This window comes from Rhea pennata, chromosome 5 (assembly GCF_028389875.1).
Source record: "Rhea pennata isolate bPtePen1 chromosome 5, bPtePen1.pri, whole genome shotgun sequence".
NCBI classification, from domain to species: domain Eukaryota; kingdom Metazoa; phylum Chordata; class Aves; order Rheiformes; family Rheidae; genus Rhea; species Rhea pennata.
Genome location: NC_084667.1, coordinates 62362857 through 62382466, shown reverse-complemented (window position 1 = coordinate 62382466; position 19610 = coordinate 62362857). Strand labels below are relative to the sequence as shown.

The 19610-nt window shown below is 38.6% G+C and overlaps 1 protein-coding gene across 4 annotated transcripts in view; it reads left to right on the top strand.

Moving 5' to 3' along the window:
* The window catches only part of SYNE2 (spectrin repeat containing nuclear envelope protein 2), a 180330-nt gene that overhangs the window by 28217 nt on the left and 132503 nt on the right, over positions 1-19610 (top strand). For 3 of the 4 annotated variants that reach the window (XM_062577243.1, XM_062577241.1, XM_062577242.1), the window contains exons 4-24: positions 835-930; positions 1198-1275; positions 1363-1455; positions 2713-2894; positions 4589-4785; positions 5265-5365; positions 6136-6237; positions 6994-7131; positions 8013-8177; positions 10191-10303; positions 10705-10861; positions 12118-12214; positions 12379-12566; positions 12755-12919; positions 13564-13707; positions 14240-14413; positions 15881-16039; positions 16292-16465; positions 17683-17817; positions 17971-18126; positions 19293-19504. In XM_062577243.1, coding sequence (XP_062433227.1) covers positions 835-930; positions 1198-1275; positions 1363-1455; positions 2713-2894; positions 4589-4785; positions 5265-5365; positions 6136-6237; positions 6994-7131; positions 8013-8177; positions 10191-10303; positions 10705-10861; positions 12118-12214; positions 12379-12566; positions 12755-12919; positions 13564-13707; positions 14240-14413; positions 15881-16039; positions 16292-16465; positions 17683-17817; positions 17971-18126; positions 19293-19504 — 3026 coding nt within the window. The remainder of the gene's footprint in view (positions 1-834; positions 931-1197; positions 1276-1362; positions 1456-2712; positions 2895-4588; positions 4786-5264; positions 5366-6135; positions 6238-6993; positions 7132-8012; positions 8178-10190; positions 10304-10704; positions 10862-12117; positions 12215-12378; positions 12567-12754; positions 12920-13563; positions 13708-14239; positions 14414-15880; positions 16040-16291; positions 16466-17682; positions 17818-17970; positions 18127-19292; positions 19505-19610) is intronic. The other variant, XM_062577244.1, reaches the window with a different exon arrangement.

Sequence of the window (19610 nt, the reverse complement as noted above, 5' to 3'; positions counted from 1 at the left end):
AATTTTGAATCAGTGATTGTCTGAGGACATTCAGAAGACAGGTTCATAAGTAGATGAGAGTATCTTTCTCACTGATCTAGCAAAACATGTTTCCTCTGTCTGCAGACCTTATGCTAGGTTGCGGTACACATGTGCCAGATGGGATTTTATGATGTTCTGTATTTACAATTAGTTTTACTATGTTTAGATAAGAATTATTCTATTATGCAATCCAAGAACTTGAGTTTAATAGGATGATTTGAGTGACAAGTGAATATTAAAAGAAATCACATAACCATGTAGGTGCTCTTCAAGCTTTCGTGAAGCAGCTCATGCATCAAGTGTTGGAGATCTGACTTTCTCAAGCCAAAAAATCTTGTTTTAGTCCCTCCTTGAGCAGAAGCTATTGAGCTCATGATAGGTTTGTGTTGTCTACAACTGGTGAAAAGGATGGGGAGTTAGTAATTCAATTCTGTAGTTGAATTTGAACTCAAGATACATTGATTAGGTCAAAATATGAATTAGCTGCTTTTCTTGATTTTCTTTTTGTTCAAAGTTATTATATTTTGACACATACCTCATTGAAATGCATAAATGCTTGAAAATAAGGCCTAAACTAACCCTTGTAAAAATCAGAGACAGGAGCAAGAGAGTACAAGAGGCAAAGATAACAATGGTTCAGAAGGAACAGGATATAGGAAATTAGATGTAGGATTTGTATTTCAGCTTATTTAAAAATAAAAGATAATAAAAGTTTTTTTTAAGAACAAAGTAAAACAATCTGTGATGTTTTGCAGTGTAATGTTTTCAAAATGACAAAAGATGGTGTGACAAACATTGAAATTTGTTTTGTAGCACACGCCTCCTTCTGTTATCTCAGACCTGTACACAGACATACAGCAAGGACATTTGCTTTTGGATCTGTTGGAAGTGCTTTCAGGTCAACATCTGGTAAGACAGAGTAAAAAAATGTTACGTCATTCCTTGGTCATATCTGGCAAAGTTTTCTGGATGTGCTTAATTGTAAGCAGTGATCAGTCTTGGGTCATGGAATTATTCACAAGTATCTTAATCTTCCATCACTGACATTTAATCATAGCCGTTGATGCTAGTTCTTTGCAAGTCATTCATGAATCTTTGCAAGACTTTCTTTATCATAATATAAATCAAAATGGATTATTGCATCTGAGAATGTAACAAGTTCTTTATACTTTACAGCCACGGGAAAAAGGATTTAATACCTTCCAGTGCAGAAGCAACATAGAAAATGCTTTGACATTTTTAAAGAGCAGATCAGTGAGTATTAACTTCAAAATTCACAAGAAAAGCCAGCTTAGCTGGTGGAACATTTTCTTTGTTAACAATGATCCTTTTTTCCTCCAGCTCAAGCTCATAAATATTCATGTTGCTGACATTATTGAAGGAAAACCTTCCATTGTGCTTGGCCTAATTTGGACAATTATATTTCATTTTCATGTAAGTATTTCAGTGATGTGAGAGAATGGTTTAGTAGAGGGAAAAAGCACAAAAATGTGTTGACTTATGTAGTCACCAAAGGAGATGAATTAAATTAGTACAAAGGAGAAGATTATTTTCTGATGTTTTGAAGCAATGGCTCAGGGAAGAGATGCACCAATGTGTCCTGTCTGTGTCTGTGAGCTGCTTCTCCAATTCAGTGGTGGAGTTACAGTCTGATGAACAGTCTAATTCAAAATGGTAGAATGGGCAGATATCAATATTTTGTAAATAACTAGTTAAAAAATAGGCTAAACTTTACCCATTTGCTTAAGGCCTCAGATGATTAAGCACCAAATAGAGCGAGTAGTGCGAAGTGACTCACATCCACCTCTCTCAGAGGCAGCCCCCTGCTACGGCGTGTTGGCTGTGCTCGTGCTGTGTAATACCCGCTATTCTGCTTTTCAGCACAAGGTGCCTGAAGTAGCACCAAGGCTGTCTTGCAGCCTGTCGTAATGACATTTCTTTTACCAGATGCCGAGCATCTTGCATGATGTGAGGATGCGGGGAGGAGGGGATGTCTGAAAGCACAGGGCCTTACTGGGATTGTGTTGGAGGACTGTAGAGAGTGATGGAACCGAAGTATCTTCCAGTGAGAGCTCAGCAGAGAACTAACATAGATGCACTGCAGGTGAGCTGAGGACTGGCACTCAGAGGAGAGCCAAGAAGGAAGTTTATTTAACAGTATGTATCCCACATTTTTCCCCACATTTTTGGCACTGAAGGTTTTTGGGCTGCACATACATAGAGGCTTTATCTTTTTGCCCAAACAAAGCTTCTGGGTGCATTGGATGTCCAAGGTCTATGAAGTAGGCATTCCTGTGTGTGAGCGAGCAGGCAAGCTCTGAACATGCTTAACACACGGCATTGTGTCAACAGCTGCCACAGGCTGCTTTCAGTGGTAGGAGTAGGAAAGTACATTGAGTAAGAAGGTCATTTGCTGCCAGTGCTGCTGTCCACAGTATCGCATGGATGGAGCTGTCTTGGGTGGTATTTCTTGCCGAGAAAATCACCCAAAGGTGGGATTCATCATGATATACTTCAGCTTGAACAGATAAAATCTGGCAAAGACTTGGAAATGTGATCTGATCCTTGTGGGTAGAGGACTACAACTCCAGCTGTAATTGAGTCCTGTTTAATTCTCCGTGGTTTTCTGCAGTTGATGTCCTGGTAATTTTTCACTGAAACCTGATTAAATTCTCCTATTGTCTCTAATAGATTGAAGAACTTGCTGGGGCACTTGCTTGTACTTACAATCAGCCGTCTCTTGATTGTTCAAGTGCTGTTGACTCCTCTCCAAAGGCAAGCAGATCAGCTAAAAAAAGTGCTAAAATTAAGGAACGGTGGAAGATCTCTGCTACAAAGGCCCTTTTGTTGTGGGCAAAAGAACAGTGTTCACTGTAAGTTCCATCCCAGGTTTATAAATAGTATCTTACATTTTTTATTTACTGCTTTCCTCTGTAATGTAATGTTATTTTTCCCTGGGTTTTTTTGACATTTCTTAGTGACAGCTTAGCAGAAAGTCTTTAGAATCCAGATGACGTTAGCAGCACTTTTAGCATCAGTTGGGCCTTAAGTGTTTTGACATTAGCCCTTTAAACATAAGAAACGAAGGCTAATTCTACTAATAAAACACCATAAAATTAACTGTGTTGTTTAGCTTTTCTTTTAGGGGCTTACAGTTTTCTATGTCATAAGTCTAGTGGAAAGCTTACATGACTTGTGAGTTTTAATCCTCATGGTAGGCACTGGGTAACAAAGTTTCAGAAATAAGACGATTTTTATAAAATTGAAAATGTAGGGTTTCTAGGTTTCCTACTTCTAATGCTCTTCTCTTGAACACTGCGTGATCCCCAAGAAAGATCCTTATGAAAGTGAGAGATCACAGCCCCCGGCTGTAACAAGGTATTTGCTTATCCCTGATGTATGCAGTACCTGGCTCCTTTGATTCAAATGGGAGTGCTCACAGCACAGAATCTAGAGCAGATACAGCTATTTCTTGAAAGATGCAGGCTTTACATTTTGTATTTTCTTCAAGGGCTAATGCTTCATTCAAAGATACTTCAGATACACTTTACAATAGCATCAGACCTTTCCTTCCATTTTTTTTCGTTGCTTTACGTTCTAACACCATCCTCTAATGTCCCGTATTGTTAGGGGGAGATAAAGGCTTTGCTCAGCACATCAGACACTTTCTGTTGAGAGAATGTTTTTAGGCATTGAATTTTACCTTGTAGCTGAGTTTTATTAGTACAAGATTTGTTGGCATGTAAAACCCAGTTCTCTCCATTTAACCTTCTTCTTCCTTTTGCTTGTTTTCGTTTTTCATCAATATTGCTCTCTGTTTTGTAGGGTTCTTTCTAAACTGTGATTACATTGAATAATTTTGTTTTCAGTGAATCCTATTTTATTTTATAAAAGACCTGATCTCATAAATCCTGTCTTGTTGTTTTGTGACTGAGTTTGATCACTTGAACACTCATCTTTTTCACACAGTAGCATACTCGTAATATATAAGCTCTTTCAGGAAGGTTGTCCCATTCACTGTGACTCACAGAGTCATGAGGGCACCTCACAGTGCTGTCTGGTCACCACTTAATAGGAGATGTTTTAAGGACACTGAAGCAAATATGGGAAAAAGAAACGTTTCCTGCAGTAGTCTGATATTTTTAAGTTCTGAATTTTCTGAAAGGCCAAATGTGTCCAATACTCAGCAGCCTCACAGACAAATTTATGCACCCTGTTGCAGAAACTCCAGTTCTTTGCTTCTTGTTTTCCAATTGTGTAGGATGCATAGCCAGTGAGAGCAGTGGTGGGACTCGGAAAGGGTATTGGATCAGCAAGATTTTGTCTTCAGAATGGAGCACAAGATAAAAGTGTTGTGTCATTTTGCAAAAATATTTGTAGCATTCAGTAGTACGGCTGTATCACTGATTGACCCAGCTTCTGCAGAATTCAGTGGCCAGGATTTCTGTAACTCCTTGCATTTGGATCATACCCCATTTTACTGAATTTATGCTGTATTTCTAAATTTGTACTTGTGACATCTGAGAAATAGGCTGTGATGTTTTGTTTCTGATCATTTTTGGTGCAGGCATGGTTCTATCAGTGTGACTGATTTCAAGTCAAGCTGGCGAAGTGGACTGCCTTTTTTAGCCATCATCCATGCCTTAAGACCAGGTCTAGTTGATATGGAGAAAGCAAAAACTAGAACCAATAAAGAAAATCTGAAGGAGGCTTTCAGAATTGCAGAACTTGAGTTGAATATTCCACGACTTCTTGAACCTGAAGGTAGATGATCTGGGTTTTTATATCTTTGTAGTAAGGAGTGAGTGTAATATAGTCTGATATGTGTTGACTTTTAACGCAGGAAAAAATAAGGCTGTGTTCAGATTTGAAATGAAACATTGATATTTACTGTAATGCTCAAACTTGATGTTCTTTATTGTGTAACACAGAGCGTACTTCAGATTTTTGAGTTTTTTTTTAATTGACAGGAAATGTGGGAACAATATGCAGAAGAAAGGATATGAAATTTTCCCATTCATAGGAGAAACCTGTTCATTAGTTTATCATGTTGTATTACACTATTTCAAAGAAAAAAAGAAGTCTAGAATGAACTAATTTCTGTCAATGGTGTTTTAACTGAGCTGTTGAAAAATAAACATGTTTATGCTTACTGTGTTTTAATAACTGCAGTATAGTGTGTAATTATGTGATCAGGCCTTGAGGACTGTATAATTATGTTAATAGTGTATTGGTTCTTGTAGATGTTGACATTATGAATCCAGATGAAAAATCAATCATGACTTACGTGGCTCAGTTTTTGCAATACTCCAGGAATTTACCTGTGTCCGAAGAAGACATGCAGGTATGTTATGTGTTTTATCACTGAGACACTTTTAAATGATTCACAGTTGCCAACAATTTCAGGACTTTCTTTGCTCAGTTTATAATGTGACGCAGTAGTCGTTATCTTTCATGGTTTGATCCTCTGATTCAGCCACCGATAGGGTTGAGTTGGTTTGAACCTCCTGATGCTCCTCAGTAGCACCCAAGACTCAATACAATAGATTTTTGATGATAAAGGTGGAATTGCAGTCTAGATTGTCTTGTTTTCCTTTTTTAACTATTCCAGATGACATTTTCAAACCTGATTGCCTTTGTGTACAGTCTTAAGTCTGTATTTAAGTGTCTGGGTACAGGCGGACAGATTTGCAAATGTGCAGAACAAACTACTTTAAATTTAATAGCTCACTTGTAGAGCGGAAGTTGTCATTTGCAGAGAATACCAGCTGCAAAACGAACTTTTCTATTCTCTATATTCTCACATGATAGTTTATGCATTAATTGGCTGTTTACATATCTTTGTGCTGATAATCTCTTTTTAATATGACTACATTCAGGATTTTATTTTAAGATGCCTTTATATATGCAGGTACCAGGTTTAAAACTTTGGTATCACTCAAAAGTAGTGGCTGATACGAAACTCATTAGAGCCCCCAGGAATTTTAATTTGTTTTTCAGAGGCTTTGGATGAGGTTTATTGTATGTTCACTTGTATGCTGTTTTATGGCACAATGTAAATTAAAAACAGGGCTTGCAAAATGGGAAAATGAAATTTTCTGCTCTAATTACCAGGGAAAAGTAAGAGAGGCTGTAACCTGGTTGGCCGCACAAGGAAAGAAGTTAGAAAAGTTGCTAATTGACACAGAGTGTGAAGCATATTACCAAAAATACAAAGTAAGTTGCATTTTACAGACCCTTTTAAAATATTTAACTACTTTATCAAAAAGAATTATTAAAAATATATTCCCAGATACATAGCTTTTCATAGTCATTGCCTGAACTGAAGTTTTAGATAAACTTTTAAATAAAAGACTTGGAAACCTGAGACTGAATTTGGTAAATGCACCAAAAGGATTAAGGGAAGATTTGGAAAAAAAAGTGCTACTGTAAGGAAATAGGTATATACTCCTTGGTTTCTGAGCAGAACAAAGATTTTTTGGAGAGGGTGAAGTAGTGTCTTTTAATTAACTGATGCAGCTGGAAGACATGGACAAGATTCAAGACCCTTCACAGGGTCACCTTCTCCATTGCTGTGATATTAATAATAGTTTTTCTCAACTAGTGTCATAGAAAGGTACTTAAAATGTTGGCTACAGATTGTGTCTGAAGTAAAATTTCCTTTGGTTTATATGGCCCAGTAGCCAGAGTTTGTAATTAAAAGGCCCGTGTGGAACTATGAAGAGAGAAGCCATGTCTGACTGCACTGACATTATATTAAATAAAGATTTCACTACTGTATGGCACCTATGCTTTCAGACCCAAATGGTGCCTGTAGATGAGCATGCCTCCTTTGTGGTATCTTACCTTTCCATGCATTACACTCTTTGAAGTTAATGGAAATCATATTGATATGTCCAAAGCCAATTCTTGACTCCACCAGTTTCCATTTGAAGTTTTCTTCTGTGAATTATTTTTCCTTTCCAACCCTAGGAAATGATGTCATTTATGGAAGCATTTAACCAAGAAAAAAAAGCCTTTCTGCCCGTGTTGTCATCAAAAGCAAGTGTAGCAAAGCTAAGCGAAGACCAGCAGCAAGTGAGAGAAGAGTGGCATAAACTGATCTCTCAGGTCAGAGGCATTTCTAGCTCTCTTATCAATGTGTGAGTGTTTGATGAAGAAGACTAAGACTACCACAGAAAATGACATAGGGAGAAGAAGGGGGGTGATTGTGGGTAATTTTGAATTGGATTGATAAAGGTGAGACTGACCCTCAACCTGACATCCAGACAGATTGAGTGGTGCGCAGTGCCCAAGAGGAGACGGAAAGTCTATTACCCTTCTGCTTCCCAAGGCTCAGGACTGTGAGAAGTCGCCAAAATATAGCCTGCATCTGATTATTTTTGAATGTGAGCAGTCTTCACATCACTGATTTTGGCCTATTTTTGTTTAAAATCTTCTTTGGGATGTAATTATGGCTCAGATAATGATGCAGCTGGGGAAAGTGTGTTAGAATAATCTTTCCCACAGGACCAGTAGTGGTATAGTTAGATCTGGTCACTGCTTTGCAATGAGGTTGGCCGTGTCATCTCTCTGCCCCCCAAGCTAGGCCTTGCTGATAATCTCTATGACCCAGTTGTTCCCCTGTCTTCCCCTATGATGGAAAGCTGCCCACAGCATCCCTTGTTCCCATCCATTTTTTCCAGTAACATACTATAAATTTTCATGTTGTGGAGCTTTGAGGTGGTCACCAGCTGAGGACAATGAGTTCTGAACTCTTTGTAGTGTTACAGAGATTACAGGCTGAGGAGCAAGTCTGGATCTCAGGTGAAGATAGCTGATTTCCAGCTGCCTTCACTGGAAGCTCCTTTTCTGAATGGTGACTTCTATTTTTTTATTATTTTTTTCTCCTGAGGTGTCTAGAACATCAGGTTATGGAGCATATATCAGTACTTTGGGAATGGGGAAGAAAATTCTAGTGAGAAATTTAATCACTTGTCTTTTCTTTTAAGATTAATGAATGGAAAACAAAGCTGGACCAGATGTTGCCCCCTCCTCTGGATGGTATTGAGGCCTGGCTTCAGGAAGTTGAACATCTGCAGGCAGAAGATTTGCCTGATTTGCAGGACCCCTTTAAAGCAATGTCTCTCTTCAGAGAAATAATTGTAGTATTTAAGGTATGCTGATCACTAAGGAAACATTCCTCTTCAGTCTGACCTAGCAAAGCACTTGTTACGGAGTTGATGTTGACATTTTGGGAGGTGGTGTGGATATGTTTATCTTAGGAAGATGAAAAGCCCCTCTGAAGATTTTTGAACAATGAGTAGTTAAATTAAATAATGACATGGGTCTGTAAGAGAGGTTTCTGCTTTCACTGGGGGTGAGATTAAATTAAAATAGTATCTGAATGAGTAAATTGTGGTATTATTTTTATGTGGCTCTTGCAACTTGTTTGTTTGTTAGGTAATAATACAGGTAAGCACCTGCTTATTTTTAAACCTATGCTAAATACATACCTATTCAGAAAAGCACTTGGGCTCAGGGTTACATTCCAGTGAGTTCATGCAGCTCTTAAGATTTAAGTCAAGTACTTGCTGAATTACTCTGCAATTCCACTCAAAGCAATGGAAGGTATTTGGATACCTCAATACCTTCCATACAAGTTGTTTATTCTAACCTTGAAATCTTTACATTGATAATATTTCAAGCATCCTTTTGAGTTTGAAGACTTCAAAAAAGGTAGCTGTATTGATGCCCGATTGATCAATGTAATTCTGTGCTTTCTTTTTGTATGAACAACAGCTGGGAAGGTGGATGTTTTTGTGGCATGTCCCTGATGTAAATTTGAAAGGATGTGAACTAGAAGTTCTTGTGAGTGACTTGGTAACACCACTTTTTTCATACTATTCCTAGTCAGTTCCCAAAGTGAGACATGACTTTTAATTGATAACGGTGTTACCAAATTCAGTCAGTTGATCTATGATTTGTAATTTTTAGCCTAAGTAGTTAAACCATTTCTAAGAATGAGAGAAGGAAAGAGATCTAGTTGTTTTAGGTATTTTTCCCATTGAACAAGGAGATAAAAGCATTATTTTCCGTAATTAGTTTCCTCAAGAAGAAACCCAGAATGCTTCATTTCTGTTATTCAGCTTTCCTTGGAGGGAAGAGATTCTGCTGAGAGTTTTTTGGGCTCCCTCCCCCACCCCCTTCCTCTAATCCACTCTTTTTAATGTGTCTTGTGTAGGGATTGTCAGTGTGGTGTCTCATGAAGCAAATTCTACTTTCTCTTAAGGTCAAGGAAGTCACCCACCAATGCACTTAACTGTCTGACTGGAATGGTTTTAAGGTTGCAAAATCAAGTATTTAAAAGCTGTCCAGTGCTGTCTGATATGAGGGCTGGCCCAGCTTTTAGCCCTTTGCCATTAGCATGCTTTGTGGCAAGTTTTATTACACAGAAATGTATTTTTAACTGCAATTCTTTATAGGTCATTTATGAATATCTCATCCCCTTTGATATATGCATTCTTCTATCATGTGCAAGTCGTAAGTGATAGGAATATTTAACACTGTTTTTTTTTCCTGAAACTCTTCATGTGGGTTAAAGTTTCTCTGCAGATTTGTTTTATGTTTAATTTGTTGTTTTGAGAATTTGATGCTCAGGCACATGTCCATAAAATATTCCCAGCTCATTTGATAATGGCTATCAGAGGGTTAATATGACATTGATATTAGAATGATATTAAATGGAAATTTATTAAGTGTTCAAATAAAGTATTAAGCAAGTATGACATAATATGTTTATTCATAATGTTTTGCTATCAGTCTTTGCTAACACATAGCAAATAAGATCTTAATATCTTGAAACTGTTGAAGTGACATTTCTTAGTTATAAAGATGGTAGTAAAACTGAGGAAAGAACTGATAGTATAGCTAGTATAGATACATGTTCCTTAAATTCAAGTAGATGCACAATGGTAAGATAAATCGTATTGTGCCTTTAGTAAATATACATTTTTGGAGGTGATGAAATGAATTCTTTCATTTGACTTTAATGAATTAAAACACTGGAACACTGTCCTATGCTGACTAGTTCGTAGTAGTTTTTGCTGTAACGTCAGGTGACTTGCAGATTTCCAAGTGAAGTACTCTAGCATTTAAGTGAATGACTTACTATTTCTTTTTCTCCCCAGGGCTTGATGGATTGTTTTGATTCTCACTTGGACACCCTTCAATCCTTTAAGAATGAAGATGAGAAGAATATGCCACTAGTATTGCCTGAGAAGCTGGAGGAAATGAAAAGAAGGTTGTGTTCTCTGCCCAATTCTTAATTCCTAGTTTTTAAAATCAGTTTGAGATCTACAGGTTGTACAACCCTATGTAGCTGTCAGAACCTATTTTCAAAAGTGACCAATGAATCTGTGTCCTTAATCTGGGATGCTTTGATATAACAGATGGCAGATGTCCCTTTTTTTGCTATTTTAGATTTTTCAAAAATTGAGCAGACAAGATTGAAATGCTCAAAATAGTTAATACTGAAAAAAAAATGAATAGTTATTATTTTAGATTTTTACTTCCATCAGAACAAAAGAGATGTTTGCATATAAAGTCTGTAATTACACGTTTTTATGCTAAAAGCCATACACATTAATGCCTTCTATATCCAATAATTTTGAGTCAACTTCTGGAACATTTTACTGATTGCAGATTCAGTAATATTCGGTTCACAAACTCCAACACCTTTCTTGAATACCACTGTGGACTGTGCTCAGCTATTGCCAATGAGGTGATGTTAAAGCTAAATATCTGGAATATGAAATATGGAACAAAAGAGTCTGTGGAATCACTGCTGGAAGACTGGAATGTAAGTTTAAAATATAGGTATTTCATACTTGTGCCCTGACAGTAATCATTTTTGCCCCACTCTTTCATTCAGGCTTACATCTGTCCTCATTTAAAAATACTAACATAGTTGGGAGAAGCACAGTAGTCTTGTGAGATCTGGTATTTATGCAAAGGAGCACGAGCAGACTTCCATAAAATTTTTCTTTTCACATACTCTTCCAATTTTGCTCTGAATGTGAGTTTCTTCAGCCTGGAGAAATAGATACAGCTGTCACTTTCCTATCTCCTCATTTTCTTTTGGGCCAGGGGGCTCTTTCTTTCTAGGCTATTTAGAGGGCCAGCAATAGCAGCCCTTTCCGAGCTGAAATCCATACAAATCTCTCTGACATAGTTCGGTAGCAAACAACTACCACCATGGTGCCAGCTAATTCAGTCTGTAGCTGATGCCTCTTCCTTTTCCTAGTTTTCTTGCTTCTGTGTGCTCCCTGGTGCATATGAATTGTCCTGTTTTATTATATTTTGTGCTTGGCTTACCATCTGGGCCCAAGTTATTAATCTGAGGCCACAAATTGCTGCCCTTACAGAGCTGTGGGAGGGGACAGGTTGTCCTACCCAAGTAGCTGAATTTCTGAAGAGTTTCTCTCCAGTTTTTCAGGCTGGAAGACCCCTAGTTCAATTAGTGAGAATTTCACCAGCATCAGAACTGTGGAATGAGGCAGAAAGAAGTTGAATAAAATCTCAGTTTTCCTGAGATGTATTAACCTTACCCTGTGGTGAGCTGGGACCATGGAATTAATTTGTTTTGAATTTCTTGATTAAGTCAGTTTCATAAATACTTATTATCGTGTTATTTTTACAATAATGATTCATGATCTTCCCTCAAGCTGGTAGAATGTAGAGAAGAGTTTAAGACATGAGGAAAAGATCCAGAAAGCGGCACTTTGGGTGCCACTAGCTTCATCTTTCCAATGTATGAAAATCAGGCCTCTAAAGGGCAGTACAGAAGATGGAGTTACACATTGAGCAACAAATTCTCATGAGCAGAGAAAGTCACACTGGAGTACCTCTGTATGAGCAGAGTACACAACAGGTCTAACACACACAACAGGTCTAACTTAAGACTAAAGGGTGTAGCTGGGTTGCTGGATGTGCAGAGGTTACATTTAACTTGCAAGTTATAAGGTCTTATTAAAAAAATGTATCCTAAGCTGTATTTCCTCCCTAGTTTTGTGTGTGTCAGTATTACCCATGCCAGCTCTTTTTCACTTTGTGCAGAATTTCATTGAAGAAAAGAGACTTGAAAAACAGCTAGAAACTGCTAGTCACATCTGTGAAGATTTAAAAAACAAAAACATCAGCAGTCCTGACTTGGGTGAGTTCATGCACACAAACTGTTATTAAAACCTCTGTTTTGAATTGATGTGCTGTCACCAGTTTGAATTCCCACTGCCTCCTATATTTTCTGCAAAATAGTGACTGTGTGATTAAACTCTCTGTTTTCAAATGCATAATGATATTCCCTATTTGATGTCCTAGCTGGTGATCCTCAAGAAATTAAAAAACTTTTTAAGACAGTGGAGTCGAAGATTTCCATGTGCAGAGACTATATTTCCAATGTAAATAATACCCTACAGAAAGTTCTGTCTTCCTGGAGTAATTATACAGAAAACATGTGCTTACTGAAGACGTGGCTGGAAGAAAAACGGAATGAGCATCCGAAAGAGGTAGGTGGTTAGAAAGAAGTAGGTGGTTAGGTTTCTCTTTGTTGTGAAGGACAGCGAAGCTTTGAAGACTCCTGGAAGGAAAGCGTTGTACATGGAAGTGGTTGTTTTAGATGCATTCTTGCTTCTCACTTTGGGAATAAGTGTTCAGCCAGGGTTTGCTTTAAATGATTTCAATGCCTCTTGTCTAGATCCCTGCTGACGTTCTGACAAACTGGAATTCAGTGCATGGCTCCTTAAACGAAGCTGGAAATTATCTCATTGAAGTGAGCAAAGAGCAAGTTGGATCAAATATTGCCAAAGAGCTGAAGAAACTGAACAGGAGATGGGCTAAGTTCATCAAGAGGACGCAGTTTGTAAGCTACCAAACCCTCCAGTTTCGTATGACTCTTTTGCCATGGAGCCTTCAAAATTTTATTTTCTAAACTTACTGACTTGTTATTTAGAGGTTCATAAATCAGGAACTAGTCAACTCAGGACTGACAGTTTTAGAACAGGAGGAATGGAGAATACACAGAGGCATCCTGTTCATATATGCCTCAGTTAAATGCTCTTTACAACACTATGGAAAATGTTCAGATTTTTAAATGGAAACTTTAAATCCACCTATGAAAGGATACTTTGTTGTGGGATAAAGCTCTTTATTCAGTTCTGGAGATGGAAGTGATCAATTTCTTCACAGCTTGTGAGCCTTTGCTAAATTGTATAATCTCTTCCTCAGCTGTTAGAAAGTAATTATTGCTTTGTAGCTATTTCTAGAGTTGTGCAACTTTACACCAGCTCACTTGACAGGGTTTCATGCTGCTGCAAATTCCTGCAGAACCTGCTTGGTGTTACATATCTAACATTTCCTAGAATGCTTTTACAAAAATGGTATTACTAATCTGCCAGAGAACTTAACAGCTCTTAACTTTAATTTTCTAAATTGAGCCTTTTGGTGACATTTTGAAGGTGTTGTTGTGACAATAAATGGTGGCAACAAATTACAACATTTTTGCAGGAGATGAGGTTACTGAAAATGCAAGAAGATCAAATGAAACAAGTTCACAAGAGTGAGGGAAATCTGGAGTCTCCTATAAAAGCCCTTAGTGATCTGGCAGACATTTCAAGAGAAGCTTTTAGGAGTCATATTCAGAAAGAAGAGGTAAAGAGTCCTCTCCTACCCTTACAAGGGCTTAAGGATTTAGGAGTTATTTTTCTGGCATTGCTTTGGGGCATTATGACTATGCCTACATATATATATATATATGTATGTAATTAAACCTGGTGCAAATGCAAATGCTTAAGCTCTGGCCTGTGACTGCCAGAACCATTAAATTGTTACCGTGATCCTTGGTCTGGGTCTGACCCCTGCCAACCATGGCTCTCTGAGACAATTCCCTGGCATAGCCTAGGGGATGCTCCAGGCCAGGAGCTGCTCTCCATAAGTAGAGTGGCCACGGCCACCTGCTTGTAGGGGAGGAGGCTGGTCCTATGGACACATGTTGTGCTGTCCCAGGTCCTCTCCTCGTTTATTTACCAGTGTAAGTTTAGTGTGTATTTCTCCTTCATTCTCCTTTGAGTGGGAAAGCCAGACAGTTGGCTGAGTGGTGATTGTGCGTGGAGGAGGGCGGTGGAGAGACCCTTGAGAGCAGATGCCAGGTGTGAATGTGTCTAACCCTGCATTTTGTTCATAGCTCGTTGAAGACAGCGCAGATGCCGCTGAAAAGGCCAGGGGATTCCCAGAGAGTGCAGAGAGAATCGAGGCACTCCTCAAAGGGGTGGATGGCTGGGCAGCCGAACTTGAACACCTCCTTGGCCAGATCCGTCATGAGGGATGTGCGAAACCTGAGACGCAGGAGTATCTGCAGGTGAAAATGGAAATATACTGCTTAAAATACCCATTCATCAAATTCTCATCTTTCAGCATGGATTTGTGGCTCAGGTAAAATGAGCCATCCCCAGTGAAGCAGAAATGAAGGTGGATTTCATGCTGTAACACTCCTAAACAGTCAGGCCTGTGTTAGTATGTTGGTGTTATTTCCCACAATAACTTCCAGCCAAGCTGCAGATGACTCTTCCAAACATCAGCATGTCCAGGTGACAGCAAGTGCCAACCAAATGCTCTTGATGCCATTCATCAGCAGCTTGTTCTTGAGTGGTATTAATTACTCCCTGTCCAGCACAGCACTCACCACAGACGAGTGTAGAGTCTGCAGCTTGAGTGTAAAGTCTGATTTATTTCCTTCACCTGCCAATGAAGGTGAGTCTGAACAAAGATGCCGGGCTTGCACTGGAGAAGCTGAAGTACTGTCTTATATTCCCACTTGTTATTTCTGCAGCAGGGGCAGTATAATCTAGTGGTAGGGAAGTGCTGGCAGAATCAGGCGTCGCTGGAGCTTCTCTGCTCAAGCCCTAAGGGTAAACACAGATCTTCAGTATATTAAATCCCCTACAATAATCATGAATCAGAATTAGTGTGAGTTTACTTTGAGTCTGTGCATTACACTGTGTTTAGTTTACAGAGATAGGAGATAGGAGCCTGTGAAAAGAATATATTCAACTTTGTGTAATTTGTGGGTGTACATTTATACAATAAGCCTAATTTTGCAGGATGACACTGGTTTGTTTAAAACATCAAAGTTACAAAAGGCATCCTGAAATACAGCCTCGGGAAATGTGAGTGGCATTATGTCATTATGTCTCTGAGAGGAAGAGATCAGGTTGTTTCTCCCTTGCAGTACAATGGGTCGAGATCCAGAATAAAGCACTGATTATCACTAGAAGAATGCTAATTGACAACTTCAAACAGGAAAGTGTGTTGAATATTCATAGACCAAAACTGCTCTAGTAAGGACAATTCATGATAAATATTCAAATACAACACAGTACTTTTGCATGCAAAATAACCAGCTGCTTCCTGCCTGTTAGGAGTCAATACTGCAAGAAAATCTGAGCCTTGATAAGCTTACTTTTGGATGACTTAATGATCAGACAATACATATCCAAATGCGTGGTTTGTATGTTCATTTGAAAGGCCACTATGTGAAAGAATGTTTAAAAATTACTTTTAACTGGCTCGGAGGCAAAGACATGGGAGGTAGCACATTGACAGGAAGAACGTGCTAGCAAACAGAATCCCCTGTGGATGGCAGCAGACTTCTTTCTCTCTACACGGAGATTTTGCAGTGCAATATACACTGGCCATAGTTGGAATGTAAGCTCTTTCTTTGACCAAAAAGTAACCATCCATAATGAGTGCTAGCTTTTCAGTTTAGTTTCTCTAAACAACGAGACGTGAGCGCTGTGCAGGCTTCTAATGCTTTTCATTTAACCAGAGCTTGGCTGCAAGAGGAACCTCATGCCAGGAGCAAGTTGTGGCAGCAGAAGAGATCTTGCAATCCCTGATGCAAAACGCTTCAGGTCAGGTGTCCCAACAACATTTTCATACCGCTGGGCTGCAGGCACGAATTAAACAAGCCAAAGACAAAATTGAGGTATTTTTTCTTGATCATACACAGACCTCTCTAGTTTTAGCATTACATGATCAGGAAGGCTACTTTCACTCAAGTGAAATGTGTATACTTTTATAATAGGAATCAGTCTCCCAGAGTCCTGTTGTGGCAAAATGTGGAACATTTCAAAGATCAGTATCTCAACTTGAAAAACTTGAGTGATGTTGTGAAACAATAGCTTTATATAATTAGTGACACTCACACGTGTTCTGAAAAGTGTCTCTTTCTTCCAAGGCTGCCATGGGTGACGTAGGTGATGTCTTGCCCAAGTCTGAGAAGAGACTCTCAGAAAAGGAGGTTTTGCTCAATTTTGAAGAATCTCAGAAAGACCTTGAAGCCTCCATTTCAAAGGCGGTGAAACTTGTCAGTCAAAAATTAAGCCCTGAAGAAAATATTTCAAAATACGAGGTGAGTTGCTTTTCATACCATACCTGGCTTCTGAGCCAGCTGAATGGAGTGTTTTTCAGTGTTATTTAATATCAAAACGGTGAAATACCACAGTGAGAAAAATAGCAGATATTTTTGGTAACTATTAATGCTTTTTTCCCCCCAACTCATTAATTTAATATTGTTAGTGTATACTAACTTGGCAGACAATTTGAGAGGAGAAATGTTAATCTTTACCTTTATAGCTACGTGTTCTAATTAGCGGTGTATTCCTTTTTGTTTGCACTGTCATGATAAATGCTAACAATTATTTTAAAAACTTCTTGTTCCTGATCCCAAATTGCTCTCCATTTCCACCAGTAAATGCATTCTGATAGGGCTTCTTACATTACCTGACTCAGGGATTTTTCTTCTTCAGAAAATGGGATGTGTTACCTCTGTTCATTAGTAGGAAGGTATTATCAGAACAAAGTAGCCATGAGACACAGAAGTAACGTTGTGTTTATCTTTAATCTCATTTTCCTGATGAAATAAACCTGTCTTAGGAAATGCAAAGTATAAAAGAGTAACATTTATGTGGTGTTATGTTTAAGATTTTATTTTTATATAACACAGGATGTTGACAGTTCTGCAGCTGCTGTATCTCTGTAGCAGTTTATTCAGTGTCTGAATCTTGTCCTCATCTTGTCCTTGTTTTAAATCGCTCCATCATCCTCGGATTTCTGTTCTGAACTACAGCCACATTTTGCCTAATTAATAATAAACATTCCCATCATGAATCACGTAGCCCAGTTCTTGGATGAGTTTTTAAAGCATCATTATAAAAGTTGAATTGCCCTTTTCTACTGGCTAACTTGTAAAGAAAGTTTGGAAAAATCAGATCTCTTGGAGGGGTCTTAAGTGAGCTATCTGAAATGGAAGTCCTGAAATTGGTGTTGCCTTGTGGTGCATAGCGAGTCCTGTTGGCTGTGTGCAGGGAGCAGCGCGGAGGCAGCCCACGGCACCGCGGCGCCTCGCCAGACCCCACCGCACTGGTGCGGACGTCTCCCACAGCCACACATCTTACCTGTCCCTGTGGAGAATGCCCTTTTACCCGTTCAGGCAAGGGCCATCACAGCCTGTACACACCAAGTATTTATACTTTATGCATGGTTTTTATGTGCTACTGATGTCATTTTATTAGGTAAACAAGCTAAATTCAGTTCTATTTATTTTTCATTTTGATGTTTTTCTTGCAGGAAGCTTTTAATGCTTTGGACAGTAAAGTTCTTGACAAATTTTTGAAAGCAGCTGAACAACTGAAAAATATTTCATCTGATCATGAAAAGCTGGTAGTGGAGGAAAAGAGTAAAGATGTTTGTAAAAGATGGGAGGTGAGATAATATACAGAGGAGAGTTTCCTTTCTTCTCATTAGGCTTGGCATCTTTGAAAAATAATGTTTTGTCACTCTAAGTTTAGATGTTTTTATTTGCTTTGTAGTATTGTCTCCCCATCTCACAGGGATAACATGTTCTGAATTTTGCAGGCAGTTCATCATGAAATTATGTCCTGTATCCAGCTCATAGTAGAAAGGGGAAAAAAGAAATTTAATGCAACTTTTAAGAAAATCAATAAGCAATTAGGTAAAGAGAAGAAACTCCTCAGCATGGATAAAACTAAAGGGCTCATCCAGGAACATGAGGTACCTGACGCACTCCTTTTCTGCTCACCTCCCTGTCTATATGAAGGCACTGTCTGCCCTTCCTGCTCCTTATTATGTGCATTATCACAGTCTACATTTATGGAGCAGAGCTCTGGTGTTTGATGTCATGTTAATGTAGACCAGAGGCCACCTAAATGATCCCTTGCCTTTCTGGCTTCGGATATTAGCATCATTGCAGACTGCTAAAGTTACTTCCGTGCTACTTGGATGGTATGATTTTTTCAATTAAATCTTTTAAAAATGCCCTTGAAGTATTACGACAGAGTTAGCTGTGCAAAATGCAGTAAGAAAAAATGGTTGCATGATCTGGGACTCCCCTGAATTGTAACAGTCACACAGCTGATGTTAGGTGTTTGAATTGAGCGTATCTTCCCCGCAGTACCATAGCCCCATGTTTGTGCTGCAATTTATGTTAACCACAAGGCTAGGCATAAACCTTCCATATGTCACTGGCCCAAGTGAGCCATAGTGAACAGACTTATTCCATAAGCAATGGGATTTACACTTCAGTGTTATTAGTGTTTTCCTTCATCTTCCTCTCTGAGATGCACTGATGTGGCCAGGTTATTGCTTGTAAGGGTAAGAAGGCGCTCTGCTGATGAAATTCTGGTCTCCATTGAATTCAGCAGAGGTTTCATCTTTGCTTCTTATGGGTTTATTTTCAACAAATATTACATACTCAAGAGTAAAGAAAAACAAGCATTCTCAGGTGCATTCCTTCCGCTTAAAATTTTTATTGTATCTTAATTTCATCCTAGAAGGTAGAGTTATTAATGAGGAATAGTCTAAATAAATTTTCCAATTCCTCTTTTGCTGTAATCAGTGGAAGATATATGTTAATGTCAGTGTTAGCAGGACTTGGGACCCAAAATAGCTGAAAATATAGTAACATAAGTCATTTCAAACTCAGACAAGAGTCAAATAGTCTTGTGAGTACAACTGGGGAACATGTTGCAGTTTTCTCCATTTCTTTCCTGGCTCTATTTGAAAAAGAACTGAATGAAAATAAATATTTTTCTCTTCATTTGATATCTTACACTTTAAGTGCACTTACTGAGAACACAATGAAAATAGAAGCATGTATGAAAATGATTGCGTATCTTTATAATTTAACATGAGTTTATTATATTATTTTCCTCATTTAGACCTTTTTTTCACACGAAGGCAGCCTGAAGGAACTTAAAAAGTCATTAGAAGATCTTAAAACATTGGCAAGACTGGCAGAAGAAACTCTCCCAGATGTACAAACACTGGTTACGGAGTGTGAACAAAAGCTAGAAAAGCTTCAACCCACTGTGGCAGATACTTACGCAGCCTTGCTGTCTCATGCTGGAAAAGAGCAGCCGTCCAAGAAAGAGTGGGTGTCTGGGTGCATGAGGTGTCCTAGCCTCACTGAAATCAGAAATACAGATAGTTTTTGTGGTATTGTAAATGTACTACCAAGCACATACCATGAGTACTAC